The sequence below is a fragment of the Bradysia coprophila genome, unplaced genomic scaffold (genome assembly GCF_014529535.1).
Source record: "Bradysia coprophila strain Holo2 unplaced genomic scaffold, BU_Bcop_v1 contig_151, whole genome shotgun sequence".
Lineage (NCBI taxonomy): Eukaryota > Metazoa > Arthropoda > Insecta > Diptera > Sciaridae > Bradysia > Bradysia coprophila.
This window is the reverse complement of record NW_023503423.1, coordinates 7,366,833-7,389,978: the sequence shown is the minus strand read 5'-3', so window position 1 is coordinate 7,389,978 and position 23,146 is coordinate 7,366,833. Positions and strand designations below refer to the sequence as shown.

Here is a 23,146-nt window from a genome sequence, read left to right as displayed (position 1 = left end):
CACCAATCAAAGTCGTATTATAGCAAGTGGTGTGTGCAGTGCTTCTAGTCGATATTGCAATGTGATTTCTTTCAAAGCGATACGTTTCATTTATTTATTTTTCATTACATTTCACACGTTTAATCTATTCTGCTGTTCTACACAATGAGGGTAAACCATTATGGTTCATTTATTTCGTTAAGTGAAGTTAATTTCACGAAATTTTGTAAAATTCTTTCTTTTTTTTCTTTACAACGTTTCTTATCATCATTGCTTAATTTCCGAAATTTAGTGAAATTAAACTTTACATCCCCGTGTACCCAGTGAAAATTTATCGATATAATCGGCAGAAACCGTCAAAATACTTCAAAATATTATTTCGTTGTTATGCGGGTCAAAATATCAAATCAAAAGAGGTGATGTACAGATAGCAGAATACCATTTACTTCGACAAGCTAGTACGTCAGGTGGGATTGTAAGTAAATGGTTGTCAGTTGAGTCTTTTACGGATCAGTAAAAATGTCGAAACAACGATCTGTTGATCCTTTGTTTCCATACCCGGTCATCATGTAAATGAAGATAGCCTTTCTGTTGCCGCTAGAAACCTGTCTCGAACGTCCGGTAATTGCTCATACAATGCATGTTGAGCAAACCTTTGCGTTTGAAGCGTTTGGGGTGAATGCATCCATTTTACGCAAAAGATACTTTTCTGTCAATTTTGTACGCACAAGTCATTATTACAACTTTCACTTACGAACAACGACATACAACGACATAATGGTTTTTGTTTACACGGTAATGAGTCGTTTTCTGGGCGCAACACAACAGCAATTCAATATGTAATGCGATAAAGTATGTTCGGGCTTAGTCGTTGTTACGTAAATGACTAACCCCTAATGTCTATTATACAAAACCGCCTTCTGTGAAATACTACGCCATAATTTTAAAACATACGGCGAAACCAAAGTGTTTTGTGTGTTCATTAAATTTTTTGATTATTAAACTTGTGCCGTATGTTGTGCGTGCATAAATTTATATAGGTAAACAGGGTTGTTATTCAAAAAAAGAAAGAAAATATATCACACAAGAAAGGGTGCACTGCACTGTAATTTGAATTCACACGCATTAAAAAATTCATTATATTGCTTCTTAACATGAATGATTCCACACAAAATGTATTGATTTTAGCGTTTTTATATGAGTGGTGTACGGTCCCGTACAGTGGTTTGTTTTTTTTTCATTTCCATTTCTTTTCAACAAAGTTATGGGTCACAAAGATTTTTATGAAGTCGAAAAGTAAAGCGAATAAAATAAAGACATCCATTATATATACGTATTGCCCAACCGTTCGTTCGGAATGACTCAGTCCGATATATGTGTTTTTACGTCTACATTAAACTTCGACCCCGCATATTAAGGTTTATGACTGTTTCTCTTTTATCAAATTCGTACGATCAGGATGACTCTACGTTTAAAAGAATTGACGATTGAATGTTGATTTAAACTGACTAAAAGAAATCTATACCTGAAATGTGAAACGGGATACCTAAAAGAATATCCGCAACCGTAAATAGTATTGGCGATATCCGATCCGAATACGACACGATGTTTATTCACAAAACAAGATGTCTTTCGAACAATTTATCGTTGTCGATAGAGGGTACATTTACTGTAAATACGTTAGGATCGACCAATTCTTTCCATCCATACACTGTTCAATTTAACAGTTCGGTACTGCTAAAGTAAAATGCACTCTACTGCCTCGTAATTAAAATCTTCAACCCTCCACCATGTAATAGTATGTGTGCCAAGAACTGTGAATGGATTTTTCCGAGATATCTATTAATAGTTCATGGTACGTAAGTTGCTATAATTTGCTTCATTAACTTCATGCGAGGCTTCATGTACTATTCAGTTGAATTTCAAATAATATTGCACATGCCGTTATTACAGTTTGACGATTACAAGAACGAACAAGTACAGAGATATATGTCGTCAGCGCGCCGCCATCCTTTTTGGGCTGGGTTTTTCGTTAGCTTATTTAGTGTGAGCTAATTTTTTGCTATCGAATGCTGGTCACAAGTTTTGTGCTGCTGTCGAGCATCCCAGCGTAAAGCCACTTTGTCATCAAAGCATGTCATTTTGTATGCGAGATACAATAAACTTAAATATAAATTGGATTGAAATTGTCCGTTCTCATGTGATGTCCCGCTGGTCATTAGAAAAACTCTATTGATGTGAGTCAATAAATTTTAGTGGACGCGCAGATTAACTGTGTCATCAAAACTGGTTGACAATATTAACAGTGAGTAGTGGGCTTGACTTGTGAAGATACTAGATTTCTTTCGCAATATGTTGAAGCACACTGATTAAATCTTTCTTGAAATGATTTTCAAGGAGCAATATATTTTCACTCCGTTAGCGTTTGAATCATTTCGGTTCAGTCAGTGCCGGACTGGCTCAAAAAAGCCCTACGGGCGTTGTATGGAGAAATTTTTCAAAGGGCCCTTCCTCGTCATTTATCCATACAAAAATCAAAAAGCCCTTCGGGAATCGCTCGAACGCCCATAGGACCAGTCCGGCACTGGGTTCAGTTGGCCCAGAGACGGATATGTGTTTGACGAAGTTGGGTAAATTGATGAAGAAAAACTCGAGTGCATCGAAGTCTTCAGACTTACTGCTGCAGCGGATATCAATTGTGATTCGAAGAAGCAACGTCTGAGGCGTGATACTTATTTTTGAGATAGCGAACGCTGTAGTGCTCTATTTTAATTTGGTTAAGTGCTTGTTGAAGCCTGTTTTTTGAATATCCTTTCCTTTCCTGTTAATTTTGTGAACCGAATTGTCAGAAGAATTACCCAATTCTGACAATAAAGAAATCGTTAACCTCTAGCACAGAAAGGGAGGACAATAAATTTCTGTGTCATCAGAACCATGTCACCAACATTGTTAATTTTTCAATGAGTTTCTAAAAATATTTTACCTACCGTTGATACACTGTTCATACAGAATTTCAATAAGCTTCTTAATGACATTGTACATAGTTTCAAAACATTTTAATTTTATCAACGATGAATCATTAAACGTGATCCCCCCGCATTATCGTGCAGTGATAATGCACTGAATTTAACCGCATTATATAGAACAGAAGCTGATGAACAATTAGACTGAAACTCCGTATAATATCGACACGATATTGGATTATAATATAATCAGGACATTGCAACTAAAGTTTTCATTATGGAAACATCTATTGACCAGGGACTATTTTTGAGAAATTTTTGAGAAAATTTAGAGAATTTTGAAAAATTTTAAGAAATTTTGAGAAATTTGAGAAATTTTTGAGAATTTTGAGAACTTTTTGAGAAATTTGAGAAATTTTTAAGAAATTTGAGAATTTTTTGAGAAATTCATTACCAGCCAATGCAAATAAAAAATATATGTATACATCACTCAGAACACCCTCAAAATTTTATTATGTTCCGTATAATTCCGGAAATATACTCCACTGTTGTTCTTTCGCTTTAACACCAAGACGAGTTTTGCTACCTTTCATACCCAACCAATGTTCAATAGCTCGAATGTTCCAACAAATTGAATATATTGGTGTATATTAGAAGGTTCAATTATAGGTGACAATTCAAAAGTTAAGTTTCTATATATTATAAATTGAAAGTTATAAGTTCTATAAGTCGAGTGCGCAAACCTTCTATTATATTGTTGAAAAGAGTGGCGGGCGAATCAATATAATGTAGAGTTTGAGTAGACGACGTATAATTTATAAGTCAACTTATAAATCCGAATTTATAAGTTATAAGTCAAGTGGTTATAAGTCATAAGTTTATAAGTTAATAGGTCGAAAGGTATTGATGGTGTACATGATTCACCAATTAACTAATTAAACTTTTCGAAGCAACCTGCAGTGATATTATTAATCTCAAAAATTTGGAAAAACCAACAAAAACAACAAATTTACATAATACTTCTTAATCCGACCTCAAAAACACAGCTCTTTAAAAGATCCAGGATATACCATAGAAAATTATGGTTCAGACTCTGTCGTATCCTGTAGCACTTCAGAATTAAAAGCTACTGCAGGGGCGGAATTTTGAAAATCGTCACATTTTCTGTTTCTGTGTTTTACTTGAGTTGGTAGTTTCCTTATTTAAAAATACACTCAAAAATTCACAAAAGTCAAGTAAGACACAAAACAGAAAATGTGACGATTTTCAAAATTTAGTCCCTAAAAAATTCTTTTTTCATCAAGTTTATTCCCAAAGTTAAAAGAATTACAACGAGGAAAATATTATCCCTCGTTGACCCTTCCTAACTCTTGTAAGCCGAACAACTTCAAGATTTTGATGGGTTTTACATGCTTTTGTGGGTTGTCTTTAAAATCTTTGGGATTATTGATGGCCTGTAGGTTGGCTTCTATAGTTTAATTGCTCTACATGATCTACCATATCCAAATGTCTTTAACTTTCGATTATCATACTTTTGACTTATAAGCTTATAAACTAATAACTGTCACTTTGTTTGGTTCACTTATCCTTCGTTCGACGTCATCTGAGTGAGACTTAATCACAGCTGTTCGGGTCACAGCAATCTTCAAAATTACGTAACGATGCAATGAATTTTTTCCTATTTTCACGATGCTTTGAAAATGGCTAAGTGAATTTGATGCGAATCTTTATGATAATACTGGCCTCCAGAATGCTAGTGTTATTGGTAATAATAGTACCCAGGAAGATGACAATTTTCAAGGTTTCGCAGAGTCTGTGCCGATACAATGAACAGCGCCAAATTTTTGAGAATTTTGAGAAATTTTTGAGAATTTTGAGAAATTTGAGAAATTTGAGAATTTTTTGAGAAATTTGAGAATTTTAAGAATTTTTTGAGAATTCGATTTCTCAAAATAGTCCCTGATTGACATTGTATGGTTCGGTTCGGTTTCCATATCATAACGCTTCAATTACTTTCAAGAAATCGGAGTTAGTCATTTATAAGGTAACTTATTGAATAAATATTATTATTAAAACTGAGCAACGCACATATCAACTAAATGTTACAGCAAGCACGACTTTTGCTTATATCCTGATGCTCTCCTGAGATGACTTCATTTTAACATCGATGTTAAATTTTAACCTTTCAGAGCAACAGAGTCTGTAATCGTCAGCAATGACAGAAATAAGCTATGAGCTCCGGTTAGCGCCGTCTTATATACGATAGTAAATTATATGTTCAAATGAATGAAGTAATAGATTTTCTTTCGTACTTCAGTGTATGCTTTGAACAAGAGAAGTAGCAGATTTCAAATTTAAACGTTACATAATGATGCTATAATGATGCCGTTTATCATAGGTTTGACTTTATCTTCTTGGTCTTTATTGAATGACTGAATGAGTTAATCATGATATGATGTACCGTTTCATTGAAATTTATTTCCTTAAAAGTTACATAAATTTGAGAGTCATTGTGCCGCGCTGAAGACATTCATTATTCAAAAATTTAACATGAAACCTGCTTGCACGAAAATTGTGTGGGTAGCCTTGCTTTGTAACATACTTTTTCGTTGAATTTACAATACACCCAAGTGACCTGACCTGACAGGACGACAAAATAAATTATTATGACGTGTGCAATTAATTTCTAAAAATTGTTTATTCGACCAACCATATTGCCATAACAAAACATAACCACAACCACAGCATCGTCGTCGTACTGGCGCATTTCATAGAATTAATGAGGCCAATTAAATTTTCCTATTTAAAGTGCCTTCCACTGCTCGTCTTTTCGGCTTCGGTTACAGCAATCGATTTCGCTCTTGAATTCAATTTGTTTTATATTGGAAGGACGCGTTGATAAAATGGAATGTCTAACGACTGGAAAGGAAACACAGTAAAAACCAATCCACTTGAATGCTCGGAATGTTTTTATCTCTCCTTAATTGTCTCTACAGAATGCAGAGTTGGATCATGTAATATGTGAACGGTTAAATGCCAATCAATTGCCATTCATACACAAATTTCGGTTTGATTGAGCTTCAGTTCGGTTTTTAAATCTTATATTTTTCTCCCTCCTGACAAATTAGGTTTAACTTTTGGATCAGATACGACTGAACGAAAGTATGAAGCAAATTCAATTTTTTTTCTCATCCTTCATTGAATATATTTGTTACCCAACCTGAACTGAACCCACAATTATTATTTCGGAATATACAATCTGGTGCGACACAATTCAGCACTGATCTTCTTCAAAAAAAATTCTATTTTTTCATTTGCTACGGCTCCCTTTTAAACCAATAATTTTTCCTCCACCCTTGCATACGAAGAGAGTGAGAAATTCGTTGGTATATATCGTAAATATCAAATATACAAAAAAAATTGTCGACCAAAATTTGTGAAATTCTTTGCTTCTTTTGCTAAAACTGAAATGCATTTTTGTCTTTTGTTATGGCTCAAAGTTTTTTAAAACTTTGCACAACATTCTTCAAGCAGATGGTGAATTTCAGTTCTCTGGTAACAGCAACCGAATGCCGCGTTGAGCATTCACCAGTGAAACATTTAACACATCCGAATAAACACCCTTCCACATAACTTCATATATATACCCAACACCAATTGATTTAATATTCCTATGGTAGACCTCACATCCAATTTTAGTTTATTGATGTCAATAAATGACAAAAAAAAAATCATTTCATAAACGAAACCCATAAAAATCAATTTTCCTACTTAGAAAATATCATCTGGTTGCTGGTTTATATACACATCCATCCATAGGGTTTGTCGAACTCAGACCGTGTAGATCTTATATGTGTGTCCCTCTATTGTTATTGTAACGTTAATATTTACGACTATTTGTATGTCTCGTTTCAATGTACATTTTCTATTACAATATGCAAAGCAAACATAGACTCTATACCCGTACCCGTACACAGCACATCTATCTCTTAATATATAGAACTGATCTCTACCTTTTTTCCAAAGTGAGGCATCACATATATTGAGAAATGTGATTGTGATGTGTGTACATTTGAAAGAATTTTTTTTTTGTTTTTCTCGAATTTTTATTTTGTGTTAGGATGTTTATGTGCGGGGGAAAGTAAATACGTAAATATATATGCATGTTCTGTCTTTACATTTGAGGACAGAAAAGATAGCAGTGTTATAATCATTTCTTGTTTACTTAAACAACAAAAATGGATATACAAATCCCGATACGCCGTCGATTGATATATACTTTCTCACATCTTTATAAATTCGGTACAAAATGAAATTATTATTATGTTTCGCTCCGCGGACATGTTTCTCCCACATGTTTTTTTGGTTTGGTTCGGTTCTTAATTTTATCAATGGAAACAACAATGTGCTGAAGAATTGATGTTTAGTCATCTTTTAATCTATAGAATTAAATATGCTGGATGGCTGTTGTGAACAAAATTGCCGGAATTGGATTCTTATCTAACACCAATAACAACAGATAAAGTGATATTTGGTGTGCGATAAGGAATATAATATTCACAGCAAAATGGTAATGTATGGCATTTTTAACAGCGTTGACTACGAATTATAATAAGCAATGCAAGTTAAGCAAACAATAGATTAAAACACTATAATGGCAATCGACGGAATTATGAATAATGTCACGGACAAGACAAACATGTAAATTTAAACAACTTGAAACTCGAAGCTGGTAAATAAGGAGAGACCTGTCCATATTTAAGGAAATAAAATAAATAAAATTTGTTTTTACGTAGTCGACAAACACACAAAAGTCACATTGGGATATGGAATGCGACAAGGTGTTCTTTTCAGCCAAATTTAATTTAAATTCTGAAGCGGAAAGATTTCATTAATTATGCTCTATGACGAGATTCACTCAGTGAATTTCACCGAAGATATGAATGAAGAAGTTTACTCAATTTATCCGCAGCACCACACGGAAATGATTCATTGCATAATGACATTTTCCGTCATTATTATTTACACAGGGCTTCGAGAATAATAGCAGATTAGAGTAGTGCTCATTTAAACTGCATTTAACAGAAGTATGAACTATTACGGCATACGAGCCGAGGTGTCGTAATAGCACGTACGTAAACTGAACGTACTAGCACTGCGATGTAGACTTACGTTATTAACGTTATTTTGACTAGAGGCTGTTCACAAATGACGTCTCGATATTTTACAAATTTTTTGACACCCCTCGTCACCCGGAAATGGTCAAAATTAGCAATGATAGTCTATACCGGCGGATATTCTTCTAAATCGGACGATTTATCTTGATTATCTCGATTTATCATTCATTATTCATGTCAAAATAATATAAAAATGAGTGCGTTTGCACGGTGGGGTTGAACAAAACTTAAATAGAGTCGCGATACCACCTCTGATTTCTCTTCATGTTCTTATTGAGGGACTCGAGTACTATAAGGAACCATATTCAGTTCGCGGATCCATCCAGCCGTTTCGGAGAACCAGCACTCATGGCCGTGCGGGACCGACGAGTCAATTTGAATACAGATTATTATCGCAACGGAGAGAGGGACTAATTCTAAGCTAATTTGTGGTAAAATGGCTTTCCTCAACAACTTGATCACGTAGCCACAGCCAGATAAACCGAAACATTGTACAATTTAGACAAATTTTGTAAAATCCAATCTCGGGGTTTAATAGAGCATCTAATGTTCTACCAATATCGCTAATCAAAGAGTTGCAAACTTACTTCATCTTGGACATATCATCGTTTAAAAATGTCGAAATTTCGACTTTAGCTGGCTGTGGCTGTGGTCAGGTTGTTGAAGGAAGCCATTTTAACACAAATTACGCTTAACGCTTAGAATTAGTCCCTCCATCCGTTGCGATAACAATCTGTATTCAAATTGACTCGTCGGTCCCGCACGGCCATGAGTGCTGGTTCTCCGAAACGGCTGGATGGATACGCGAACTGAATGTGGTTGCTTATAGTACTCGAGTCCCTCAATAAGAATATGAAGAAAAATGAGAGGTGGTATCGCGACTCTATTTAAGTTTTGTTCAACCCTACCGTGTTTGAATCCGTTTTTAAAATCGTTATGTCCACAGCGGTGACATTAGAGCTCGTTCAGAAACGATTTTTTCTTCACTGAGTTTCGTTCAGTTAACGATGACAGGTGTAACTGTGAGGTTAGATTTCTCACGATGTATTTTGGTCGTGAAATGTTACCCAAATGTCATGAAACTTGGATGAAGTAAATTTACAATGGATTGTTGTGGTTTGAATTTTTTTTTTGTTAAAAAATTGTCCGCTGATAAAAATAATTTCGGTTTCTGTGGACCATTTGATGAATCGATATGACAGCGTCGACAGTTCAAGAACAAAGATTTTCCGATGTCGAATCGCTCTGCCACCGACCTAACAGAACATTTTCATAGAAACGGATGTTGTGCTAAAAGCAATCCTGTACGAGTCGGGGGTTGTTATATTGTTGTCGAGAACATCAGACCGCTGATATTAATCACGAAGTGGCATGCATCCAAGTGCAAATAAAAATGCCAGAAACGTCCATCAAATGGCAGAGAGGTTTTTGCGTGCAGAACCACATAGTTCATGTTATGTTGCAGGCGAATGTGTTCGAAACGGGAGTGGGCGTTTTTGGGAAATCTTTGATCGATGCGAACAAGATATCTTCTCGTCAACTATTTGGTTAAAATCAAGATGCTGTCAAAGTTGCACTGGATCAGAAATGTTGCGATTTTGTCGCAAAGACAATTTGCGGCTTCGATTAATGGTTCAAGCACTATTCATACGACAGGGAAACGATCAGGAGTTACGATTTCATGAAATGCCACGCAACTATCGGTACAAGCGATGATTAATATTGGGATGACATGGACCAACCATTTCTCGATGTTAGAGATGCCGACGTTTCGGAACTGGTTGATATATTTACGGAATATCCCGTCAAAACGAAATTCGTTTTTTATGTACAGCCAAGTACCGCTGCATACGGAACTAGTCGCGGTCTCATCGATCCGAAAGACTATTTGGACGCAATGACAGCGTGTCGGTACAGTGAAAGAAGTAAAACTCATGCCCAGGTATGCCCATATGAGGAGACGCCTGATGCAATTCAGATGATCAAAGAAATGGTCGAACTGGATGGCCAATCATAGAAAAGCGCACTGGAGTTTGTGTGAAAATATTCTTTTTCTGACTTTTCATTGCGTCGAATGAATTCTGATAATGGATTTGTAATGTTTGTCATGGTCAAATAAATATATAAGAAACAGAACCGTTTGGTTGTCAGTTTTTTGTGGATCATCCTTCCTCTTCATCGATAAATCAGTCGCTACTTTAGGTCTTCATTGATTTCAGACCAGGATCCGCTGGCTACAATTTGACACTGCCGTCTTAAATCTGTTTCAACCTGACCCTGAACCTGACTGTCATTCGGAAGTGTGAGCGAAAAACTCTTGTTGTTTTGAAGTCTAGACTGCAGTAGTGGACGTAAAATAAATGATTTAAATTGAATTGAAAATTAAAACGTGTATTTCTGTAAGTGATAATACATCCTTCATCACTTAACTGGAGTTCACGTTCTTACTTAAAAGAATTACCTTCATGCATTATATTTTCAGAAAAGAAAACGGTGTGTGAATGTAAACATAAACAGAAAGTTAACTCGTAACTTTCACTAACGTATCTGAACGGCAAACATCAGACAACTGTCAGTGTAACATTAAACGAATCGTCAAATGTTCACTGAGTGAAGAATTTTCCGTTCCTGAACGAGCCCTTAGACCATAACTGGTAGTTAATATTCATTACAAATTAGCCCAAAGTAAGAACCATCACGTTTTCTCGAACATCACTCCGTCCCTAACGACGTGACGTCAAAATAATTCCAAGAGTGAGATTAGCTACATAACGAATCGTAGTTCCAACCGAAACTCAAGTTTAGTGAAAGAAAAGTTTGACCTGAAAATTCAGGCCAGGTCAGACGATTTTCGAAAAGATATCTGACTTGTTTCATGCTTTATTCCAACGCATGTCAAACAGTTAAGTTATGGTTGAAATTTATCTATATTTGAAAGCTCTGCAGATTTGTAGTCGCCGACAGTCTTCTCTTAAATCCCTCAAATCTTCTTTTTTTGCAAGGCAGGGACCGTTCTTGAAGGACGACAATCCAACTGAGGCTAATCATTCTACGTTATACCTGAATGAAATTTTTCTAATCGAAACCTTCCTAACTGTTGTTATCACTGCGTAACGGGAAAGGTTTTCGTTGCAAAAATCAGGGGAGTTGCGGGAAATGGCAAATTTGTACTAAGAAAACACAGAAAATAACAAACTTGGATTTTACTTAAAAAAATCATTTGTCGAAGCCTAGCAATGAGTTCTGCTTGACTTTACAGTAATCTGCTAACAAAGCCGACAAATTAGTCAATTCTGCGTGGCAACTTTTTTTTTGATGAGTTAACGCAAGCCTGCCTGCTTCAAAACTTAAAGAATTATCTAAAATCAAGTTTCTTTTATATTTCAGAGCCTAGGAATTCTTGCATCAATACCAGCTGCAATACTCATATTGGCACTGGTTGGCCTACTGTTGTACCTATTGACAAGGTGTTGTGATCGAAAGTCGAGAAAATCAAAATCTCAATCGTGTCAAAAGTTCACACTAATTACAACCACATTGTTTTGCTGTGCCGCAATCGGTCTGGGATTGTACGGAAACGACGATTTTCACAATGGAATTTTGCAGGCGCATGGATCGGGCAAACAAATTGTTGGAATGATAGCAAACTTTACGAACCGGGTGAGTGATTGCCTTTTAATATTTATTTTGGGATTAATCAACAACTCCTATGATCAGTTGCGCTGTTGCTAGTTAGTCTTTAATTGAAACTGGTTATATTCTTCACCTGGGATAACGTACCCTGTTCCCCCAGTGAATCAGTTTGACAGTTTTTGACATAGAACGTCAATTTAATTACTTCCAGACTGAACGACTAAAACAAGACATTCGAAGCAAAGTACTGATGTCGGATATCGAAGATGTTTTCGATCGACCGGCGTTCAATCAGACTGCCGTTAAACTTCTACTCGATAACGTGAGAATGGTTAAGGAAAATACGACTAGAGCCGTTAGTTCATTGGAAACAGTATTGTACTTGATTCGACCGATGGAGAAGGGTGATTCGTTGAAATATATCTTAGGGGTATGTAATGTGACATGGTTCGGTAGCCATGTAGTTACTCTATTCTCTAGTCTTTAATTTACCTCTTTTTTGTGTGCCATTAAAAATAATCTAAAATTGGATTACGTTCAGCTCACCGACAAATACGAATCGATTCGTTGGCCAGCAACATTGGGATTTTTGACCGTGCTATTATTACTCTGTACAATATTGGTGATTGGTGTGGCACGTAGTTCCCGCTGTGCTTTAATATTCTTCAGTGTATTTGGTCTGTTCGGAGTAATAATATGTTGGCTTCTATCTGGAATTTATTTGGCCAGTTCAGTTGCACTTGGCGATTTTTGTATGCGACCAAACGATTTTCTGTGCCGACAGGTTGCCATGGTATGTATAGTTGTTGGAGTTGAATTATTTTTTTTCCGTATCATTTCGTCATGACCGAATTTTGTTTCCTCTTTGATGAGAAAAATCCATTGCTCTCGGCTGGAAAACTAACACAGCAACAAAGTTTTTACATTTTTATGCAAAAATTTCGTAATACCGAAGCAGAGAACCGAGAACGTTATATAGATATGGAACAAAAGCGCTTCGTTAATGTCTTTAGGAAAAGTTTTCGGTTTTTTTTTCTCCTCCTTAATTTACTTTTAAAGTGAGTATACATTCACTGCGAGCGCACTAAACCTATTCATAAAGTGCAGACAAAGTTATGCAATCAAATTTGGATTTTCATGTTGATGCGTTGTTTAGCCGGCTAAATGGATTAAAATTCTCTCTTCTCTATTGCACTGATTCTGATTTTAATGGATGGGAACGTTAAAGTTTTTTTCCGTTTATCGGAGAAACGTTGAACACGTCTTAGATGGAATTAAATGTTCTTGCCGGGTTTAATTTGTCTTTCACATCTTTATTTTCCACTTTCTTTAGCGACGAATGGATGATGTTAATTTCCTCAATTGTGGCTCCTTGCGAAATCGGTTCATATTACGATTGAACGAATCACGAGACAACATTGAACGAGCACGGGAAGCTTTTCTGACTGTATCCAGGTAAATTTAGCAAAACTTTTAACATTTACGAAAGCAAATCAATTGATACGAGAGACATTCATGTGAATGTGTTCTCCAAAGGACACTCTATTAACATGATTTCTGAAACTGACGAAGCAATGGCACGTGAGTGATATGGTGGTTTTTAGAGGCTTTTGTGCTTTCTTGTTTTTTTTATTAAGTACCGGTATGGACTGGACACTGAACTATTTTCTGGATATGTTACGCTTCCTTCGAAAGCAGGAGAGAGAGTCGACACCCTTAGATTTATTAGAATAATCAGATTGGTGTAGAGATAAGCAGGTCGCCATCTAACCCGAATTAAATTAAACTCCGTTGTTCTAACGATCTTCCCATGGAAACAGAGAAAGGAGACTTTTGATAAGAAAAGAACAATGTTCTGACGATATGATGGTAGTATGTGCTCAGGGTGGACCTCACCACTCACCAGATCACAAACCGAAATAAAATTCTGAAACCCGACAGCCAACCAGTTTGAAAAAAATGAATCGGTTCGGATCTCTACTCAACCTTTGAAAATTTCGGGCAACCAGCTCATCTCTAGATTGTGGCATCATTTCCTGATCACGGCACACTTAGACGAGTTATGATTTATCTAAGGTACCACGTTCCACCGTAAAACCTTGGAAGCCCTCGCGAGATGACAGATCTTGCATTTGATGTCCACCAGTTCAGGATTCTCTAATTGTAAAACTTTGCGTTTAGGTCACATGATTGTCGAACCAGAACAACTCCTACTCAGATGTCCTTTAAAAACCACCTTAGTATCTTACATATCGCGAAATCTTTTGTCACTGTATTCAACATTGAATTGGCTCCCCATCTAATGAGAAAATTTCTTTCTTAGCATTTCCAGTGGCATCTATCCAAAAATCGAGGTCGGACAGAGTATCGAGCAAATAGACCGTGAACTCAGTGATGGCAAATATCAGTTGCAGGCATTAACCGGAATGTTGGATCGTCGTAACGTGGATCGAAACTATTATTTAGCATTGAAGGGATTGTGCGGTGGAGGCTTACTCGGCTTAAGTTTGATGATGGTCGCATCGTTGGCCACGGCATTTTTGCTGACGATTTTAGTGTGTGTCGATTCGCATACATGGATCTATTTGTCGAAGAGGTTTGAGATGCAAAATGGGAAATTTATTTGTGATTTCATTTTTGACGATATTCATTCACATAGGCGACCGTACGGCGACAAATCGGAAACGACACCGTTTTTGAATTCATCCGCATCTACTGCTTCGCCGACTGGTCCCATATTGAGTGGCAATTCAACGATCAACCGAACACTTTTGCATCATCAACAGAATCAAGGCAGTTCGTTGGCGGTGTCGAACGTTGGCCGCAATGGAACCGCGCAAATACGAGGGTTGGCATATAATGGCGAATCACCGCCACCTGATTATAATATTGTGGTGCATGATACGAGGCATGGCTTTTTATTTTATTTTTTTTATTATTTTTTCCGTTAATTCTTTTGAACACAGATCATCTCTCTCACCCATTGTTCGATTTTTTTTTTTTACCGGGAAATCATTCAGTTCTTTCATTTCCTTGACGAAGACTAAGTAGCATTTTGCATTCCAAGCGACAGAACACTTTGTTTCCTAATCAAATTTATTTTTTGTATTGCTACCTACGTGTCATGTGCCTAACTTCGACCTATCGAATAGAATTAAAATTTTTTCCATCTAAATGTCTTGACGTCAAATGAACACCCGAAATACCAATCAGTGCAATAAATCGTTTATTATCGTTACAGATTATCATCTGGCCATCAGACGTTGGGTCGCCTACCATCCCAAGCCCCATCCGTACACAGCGTCAGCATTCCAGGACCGAACAACGGCAAGTATGCCACGTTGAGTAAACAATGTAAAACGCTTGAAGCTAACGACTTCTACTGAGAATCGCCTGCCTGCACGTTACCTGCAGGCAGTTTAACTAAAATCGAAAACACCGATAGACCTGACAAACCCGAATCTCGTGAGGTGCCGCTTAATGGCTTCAATCGATTCGATCCGAAGTATGTGAGCATTGGTCCGAAGGCGCTGCGTGAGCAACACTTTGGTGCTGTGAATAAATGTGCTACTCTGCGACACGGTGGTCGCTACGGCGGCAATTTGGGACTGGACAAGAGTCAAGGTCCGGCACCGAGTCCACATTTGAAAAAAGCACAGCCGCCCAGTGTTGCAACAGTGTCCAAAGAATACAGTCAATCTCATCAATCGAACCAATCCAATCAATTGCATTCGTTCGACGGACTATCCACATTGCCACAGAAGAAATCTTCGATGAAATATTCCGATCAAAATAAAATTGAATCTGACATGAAGCCACAATCATCGGTTTACAGCATTGATACATCGTCGAGTTATCGAAGTCCATTACCGCCACCTCCGCCTCAACAACAGCAACATGTACAACTACAACAATCAAATTTTTCGTCGATATCCAATAACAAACCAAAGGGAATTTCGATTTTAAACCAACCACTGCCCGAAATACCACAAACCACCGTTCAATTACCAGAAGCGTCACGTAATTTACATCAACCGTTATCAGCCGCAAATTTGAATCAATATCGATCGTTACAACGACCCACACCCAAATCCAGCAATCCCAATCGTAACATTCCAATGAAAGAAGTTACAAAACCGGTGGTACCACAAACAAAAGTCAACCCACCTGCACCAAAGGTCGTACCACCAATGCTGCCACCAAAAAATCGTCACAAAGACGACACAAATGTTAGAAATAAGCAAAATACACAAACTCTTCCCACATCGAAATCTCAGAGTTTGGCCCAGTCCCAATCCCAGTCACGTAACCATCAGTCCACGCACAGTACATTTGGTTACGATAAAGGCGGTAAGAATTTGAATCAAGATCATAGAACCGATCAACAAAACAGCAATAGGCAACAGTCTTCAAGCACCGAGAGCCGACATCATCATCATCAGCAGCAGCAGCAGCAACAACCACAATCCGGTGTCTCTTACGTCGAGCAATACAAATCAAATTTAACGAAAGCCAATTATCAAACGATGCCACATCAACCGAAGCGTCGAGACCAACAGCAACAATCGCATCAACACCATCATTCATCAAACAACAATCCACCGTCATCGACCTTTAACTACTCCAGTCACCATCAAAATCAACACAATACAACGGCACGATCTGACGGCCACAGCAAAGACCGTTCCAAACACAATCGTCGTGACGATCCACCCGTCTACTATCGATCGTTGCAGCGTGGCGGTGGAATTGCAAATCAATCGTCCGGCAACGACATGTATTCCATGACGGAATTGTAGGATTGCTCATGTGGTGGCGATGGTAAATTCATTTGAAATTTCATTGAAATTTTGGTCAGACGATAGTAAAGTGAACTTTTTTTTTCTCGTTCCGCAGGAATTCCCAAGCACCGAACGATGCATCGCCATCACAAGAATAAATATTTTAGAGTTTAAATCGAAAGTGGAACCATTCGGTTTTAGATCATTTTTTTTGTGTTGTGTTCGGAGTGTGCACTAAGTTTTATCGATATTCGAATTGGTGTTCGATTTTCCAGATTTTGCATTTTTTTGATTGACCAGGCTGTTCAGCTACCATTACCATTATGTTAGGTATAATTTTTCTGGTGTATCCCGTTGTTAACTCGAAGAAAACTCGAGCTTACACTTATTGTTAATGATCACATCCCGTTAAATAAGTTCGTGTTCCACACAAGATTATTACCAAAACAAAAATTAATCAATTACCATTGAGTAAGGAGAAGCACTGTTGATACGCTTAAAATATAAACGAGATAAATTGTGTTGTTGATTGAATTGGATGATGATGCAAGATATTGCAATGTGTCTACCGGTTTATATACTTTGTCGGCTGCACCACAAAAACAATCTTTGTTGTTTCGTTTGACGAATTCAAAAAAGAAAAAAAGAAAACAATTTTGTACATAAACTATCGTCGACCACCTCTGGACTGTTAAAGTGAATATTAATATTAAGTGAAAGTGCTAAATTGGCGGTACGCAACGTATTTTACGAATTCAATTGAAATTGGTTTTCGGATCATTCACAAAATGCTGTGCATTCGGAAAGGTCAGACACTTATTTTTCTTATTTTTATTCAGCTAATGTTTTACGTTTTAAGTTGTCGTTTCTTATACGGTATGACTGGGTGGAAGCTTCCCATTCGGTATGATTGATTGTTTTTCAGAATCGGTGTTCTACAACTGAGTCAGTTACTGTCCTTAAGATTTTCAAGGGACTTGCAGTGGTTACTGTACGAAATACAGTGGGACCTATGATTAATTATGACGCTGTCATTAATATTGCGAATCGCTGTTCAAGGAGTAACGAGATACATATACCGTATCCGTATGTACAGTGTTGCTGCGTTGACGTTGTACTTTCTGTTCAAAGATTCTAAGAATTTTAAGAGGAAACACGATCGATGATCACTGCACGATAACTCGATTTTTTTTTCAAGAAAATTGTAACATGCAGATCGGTCTATCTTCTTGAATTTTTGGTGGTCCATATAGGGCGAATCGGAATATTGCAAGTAATTTGCCTTCAGTAATTTTAATTAAATTTAATTCCAGCGCATCTTCCTTCATTATAGCCCTTTTTCGCCACTTTAGGCGCCAAGTGAACCTTTTAGTTGCCATTCCGGCCCTGATTCATCCGATCAATAATTCAATGAATCACTGAATGCGAACATTTTCATGACCAAAATCGGTAATTTCCTTTGAGTCTGCAGAAATTCTCCAAAAATCTTTGAAGTATAAAGAAGAAGGAGCCGGATTTCTAATTTTAAACAGATCCAATCTTTCTACCGCAACTAACCTCATTAGTCCACCAATTAGAACGTTTGTTCCCGTTATTTTACATTTCCATTTTTATTTTACTTAGTTCACAAATCAATCGAGTGAGGAAGGCTTTATAAGATCATAGATGTCTTATCTCCGTTCCTTTGTTTCATTCGAGTGATAAACTTTCTTTTAAATGTCTGTCTCGTGCCATGAATTTTATCTAGTCAAGAAAAATGCTGCGGTGAAAAATCTCACTGCTGGTGAGAATGTGGTATCAGTGAGACGGCAGCAAACATTTTTTATTTCTCAGTGTAACATTAACCCAGTTTGTAATAAAGGAAAATACGTTGCACCGTGGTTATATCACCTCTTGCTGCATCAATGAAAAATAAATTAAATTAAAGAAAACAAAAATTATATGAAAGAGTAACTAGTTACGTGTTTTCTCTCGTAAAAGAATTTTTTTTTGTAAATAAATTAATTTTAGATTAGGATTAGACGTAAGTTTATAATTTAAGGAACTTTAGATGATGGGAAGATTAAGGACAAAAAAAATAAATTTTTAGTTAGAAGTTCTTCTAGTTAAGATCAAAATTTTATTTGAGTTTTAAGAAGATGAAGGAGAAGAAGATGAAAAAAAAAACAAAACTGAGATAAGAAATTAAATTTTCGAATCCTGAACATTGACCGCATTCCAAGCTGTCTGATATTTCTACCGAATAAATTTAATTAAATAAAAAAAAAACATTTTTGAACTAAAATAATTGTGAAATTCTTCGATGGTTCTAATAATTCTTCTTCGTTGAATGCGACAGCAATTTATTTAACATTGTCGTTAAAATGTTTTTGTAACAAAAAAAAAGAGAAAACCAACAAAAGACTGTTTACACATATAATGAACTTGAATTTATTTTATTTTTAAATATTTTTCTTCAAACATTAGACTAAACAAACACGTGAATGAAGATTTCTGCGATAATTTTTTACAAAGATTATTATCTCGGAAACAAGAAACTGTATCATTAGTTTGTTGCTCCAACCGTTGTATGATTTTCGTCTAGGAATGCCACCGATGCTCTGAAATTAACTGCATTTAGATGTTGTGACCAACCAACCTGTGATGTTAATTTAGCTCTAAATGGAGAACATTTTTCCTGATTTTTCTCTAGTAGCCATAGCATGGAATCGAATTTTTATTCGAGATGTGTAGATGAGACATGCTAACCGAATTGAAATTTAGCATTGTAATTTAAAGGAGTTGGTAAACGAGTTAAAATCAAAATAAAAATTTCCTTTCAATCGAAATGATATCGGGAACTAGAGATGAGCGGGTAGCCCGAAATGACGGGCTGCCCGTGCCCGCGCCCGTGGGCACGGGCACGGGCATTTTCTTAATAAGTTGATAACGGGCGCCTAACGGATGCCCGTTAAAAGCCCGGTTCATGTTTTCAGAAAATTTTAGACTAAATTTATTGTCAATCGCGATCTAAAAATCAATGCAATCAAAAGATACGTGAGTATAAAGAGAAAATAAAAGTGAATTCGATAATTTCTAGCATGTATTGAAATGGGTTTACGAAATTGATGGGCACGGGCGCGGGCTTCTCGAAAATCTGCGGGCGCGGGCACGAGCACGGGCTCTAAAATTGAAAATTACGGGTAACGGGCGCGGGGGGCAAAAAAATTAGGTATGCCCGCTCATCTCTATCGGGAACGGGCTGGCAATTAAAAAGGATCATAAATCGCTTTTGCCCGATTTAACCATATGATCAGTCCGGCCCTGATCGACAGAATGCTCAAAAGTATAAAAATAATTTCTCTAAAACTCTCCAAAATTAATTGAAAATACGGAGAATTCGGTGAAATTATTCCCTTGATCCTTGGGTACAAGTAGTAGATAGATGTGGAAAATCCTTCGTCAGTCACAGGAAAAAATTGCCTTCAAAAAATTACTAGCAAAACTTTAGAATATAATCTCTAAACGTATTCAGTTCCGTTACTTGCAGTAACCGATTTCAGCTCGTTTCATTTAAGTTTCATTCAACGTACATGCATGCAGGAGAACATTGAACATGTGCACTATAGTGCAATCGTTTACAAAAGATGGATGTTTGTAAGCTGATAAACTCAAAATCTCCTTGAACATTTGAACAAAGGAAACGACATAAGTAGTGTAGGAAAGGTTGTTCGCAACTTATCTCAGAAAGAGAAATTTTGTATTTTTCCCAGGAAATCGTTAATCTGACAAATCGATTTTCTGTCAAAAATTGTTCCGCTACCAACTTCATCACTTAGTTCTACGATGAGATTGTGCCAATAATTATCGCACTAGATGTTAGATTACCAATCCGAGGCGAAGCCGAGTAACACATGGTTTTTATCACACTAGTGCGATGAAATACGTTCATACGACATTGAACACAGGCAGCGTAAGCTACAAATATGATCACTGAATTGCATACATTACGATTTAGTTTTCGATGTAATTGAATTTTTAATTGTTGTTGGACGTTAAAATCAAATGAAATTATTCAATGGAGCAGTCCTTACGTTTGAAGTTTTTTGGTGTTTTTTTGTTATGATTTTCGTTCACAAAACAAATCCACTAAAACAAATCCACTGAAACAAATAGCAATATTACAAAGAGTTTGACTTTACGCAACACTTTGTTCGTAATTTCCTTAAAATAAATCAGAGATTGAACATAACACATACTAGGTTATAAGCATAGAGAGTGATGGGTTGGGAGACAGTGTGTGCTAACATTAGGTAGCGAAAAACTGGTGAGAAAAAGAAAGAAATTCAAACAAAAAACAAAATTTAAAATATAAAATTTAAAAATAGTCTGATAAATTATTATGTAATTGATAAACAAAATAGAGTGTAAATTAACGTAGCTGGGTTGAAGAAATAATTTCATAAATAAAAAGGGTAGAAAATGTTATTAAAAAAGTGTTGTGGACCGACAGACCACATGCATATCAGTCGCTCCAGACGTCACTGCTGGAAACCTAGAAGCCTAAGTCGATACGAAAAACATTTGTTCTATGATTTTTCCCATTCAATATAGTGCTGTAAAATTACATCCTTCCCCCACCAGTTAAATCAGTTTCTCCAAACATTTCTCAAACTTTCTATAAATTTGTCAAAAAAATATTTTTTTTTTCCAAATTTATCGAGGATTTTTCAAAAAAAAATCTCTCGAAAACAGTGCCTTCTCCACGCTTTTGCACGTTTTTTGAAACCCTCCTTCTACTAAAGTGTGCATGAAATCTTGTTATCGAAATATCAAATTAGAGCCTGAAAATTGCAGCCTGAAATGCGAACCATTCGAGCCTTTCGTTTCAAATCACATTGATTGATCGCACTTCAGTTCGATCACATCGTATCAATGATAGACCACTTCAAGAACAACTTTGTTCAGTCGGTTTAGTATTATCCAATTTTAAATCAGTTAGCGAAGTAATGTTAAGTGAAACGAAATATTTGTAAAAAGAGTGCGCACGCTTTTTTTATTAGTCCCCCTCTTGACCTCAATCTGCGCGATTTTTTGAGATCGCCTCCTTCATCTGGTACGTACGCACTATTTGAATGGTCCCTATCGAGTGTAGCTCTATGCTTGAGGTTCTCGGCAAGTCACAACTCGTAGAAAATCTATTTTGGTGACGAAATGATTGGTCCCAAATGGCGAAAATTTTTATTAAAAGGGATTTCGTGACTAGCACGCGAAAATTTAATTTGTCCGGCCGAGAAAGAGTGCCATTATGTCGTTCAGATATCTTAAAGTAGTAGAATAAATGTTTAAGCATTTCAGGTTTCAACCGTGGCCTAATGAGCGACTGACATGCATGTGAGAGCTATCACAGTCTATTGCGATGTCGCGAAGATAGTTTTTTTTTTTCTTATTTATTAAAGTGAATATCACAAAACCCATTTAATTAGAGAAAAAAGGAAAGAAAAATTATGAAAATAATATTTAAATGAATAAAGTAATTCAATTTTACAAAATAACAAAAATTTAACAAACAAAAAACAAACATTGTAAAAAGTCACGAGTATAAAAGGTGCCATTTTAAGAATTAGGGATTTTTTTAAACAAATAAATTTAACAAAAAAAAGAAGGAAAATTTGTTTTATTAGCAAAACATGTCGAAAGTTTTTAACGATTCTCAAACTTACTATACATAGACTTTGCCATTTTAACTGATGATATAAACTAGAAAAGATTTTATAAAAGTTTTTTTTTTAGAAGAAAGCACAAAGTTTTGTTTGGTACATTCGTTTTTCTTTTCTATACCAAATCTATATCTCAATCTCCAAAATTTTATATTTATGCCACTTGCACAATTTATTTTCTGTTATTTTTGTTTTGTTTACCAGTCGTAATAACTATATATTATAGATCCCAAGGGAGCAAATCAAACTGCCAATTTTTTTGTTTTGTTTTTCATTTTTAACAACAAAAAAAACCAAAACATTTACAAAAAAAATTGAAAACGTTTTTGAATGTGAATTTACCCATGAGAAAAACGATTAGTCGAAGATCATTTTATTGGATGAAAATAAAAAGTATTTGTGAAGAGCATTAAAGGAAGTCTATTTAAGTGTTAATGAAAGAGAAAAGAAAAAAAGAAAAATTTAAAAGACAAAATAGAAATTAAAAGAAAAAAAATTTAACGAAACAAACCAACACACAACAAAAACAATTATAAATGAGAAAACATTGTAGAAAATATCATTTTAAGCATATTGTCTAGCGAATTACAGACTCGTTTTACCGATTAACAACATTTCAAAATTGTAAAGTTAAAAAAAAATGAAAAATGAACAAAAAAAAACTCTCACCCAAAATAAAACAATAAAAATGAAAATTTAAAGAAACAAATCGTTAAAATTAAAAATTGATGAAAGGTGAAAGGTGTCACCGAATCCTCTGTAGAGGGAAGTAAGCAAATTAAAGCAAATTATAAGAAGAAAAACTCAAGTATTGAATTAAAAACATTTGAACTATAAATAGTTATCGTGAAGAAAAAAAACAAGTTTGTATTAGTCATATAAAAGTTTGAGATAAAGGACAAACTAATGAATAT

The 23,146-nt window shown here is 35.9% G+C and overlaps 1 protein-coding gene and 1 long non-coding RNA gene across 3 annotated transcripts in view; one reads left to right on the top strand and one right to left on the bottom strand.

Annotated features, from left to right (window-relative positions):
• LOC119074764 (protein tweety-2) overlaps nt 1-23,083 on the top strand; it is a 29,483-nt gene extending 6,400 nt beyond the window's left edge. The window contains exons 2-9 of one of the 2 annotated variants that reach the window (XM_037181033.1): nt 11,507-11,779; nt 11,964-12,182; nt 12,294-12,545; nt 13,086-13,207; nt 14,076-14,348; nt 14,412-14,660; nt 14,994-16,573; nt 16,649-23,083. In XM_037181033.1, coding sequence (XP_037036928.1) covers nt 11,507-11,779; nt 11,964-12,182; nt 12,294-12,545; nt 13,086-13,207; nt 14,076-14,348; nt 14,412-14,660; nt 14,994-15,138 — 1,533 coding nt within the window. In that variant the 3' untranslated portion in view covers nt 15,139-16,573; nt 16,649-23,083. The remainder of the gene's footprint in view (nt 1-11,506; nt 11,780-11,963; nt 12,183-12,293; nt 12,546-13,085; nt 13,208-14,075; nt 14,349-14,411; nt 14,661-14,993; nt 16,574-16,648) is intronic. The other variant, XM_037181034.1, reaches the window with a different exon arrangement.
• The window catches only part of LOC119074768, a 33,993-nt gene continuing 23,914 nt past the window's right edge, over nt 13,068-23,146 (bottom strand). Inside the window, exon 4 of the long non-coding RNA XR_005087246.1 lies at nt 13,068-13,079. This is a non-coding gene — a long non-coding RNA (uncharacterized LOC119074768). The remainder of the gene's footprint in view (nt 13,080-23,146) is intronic.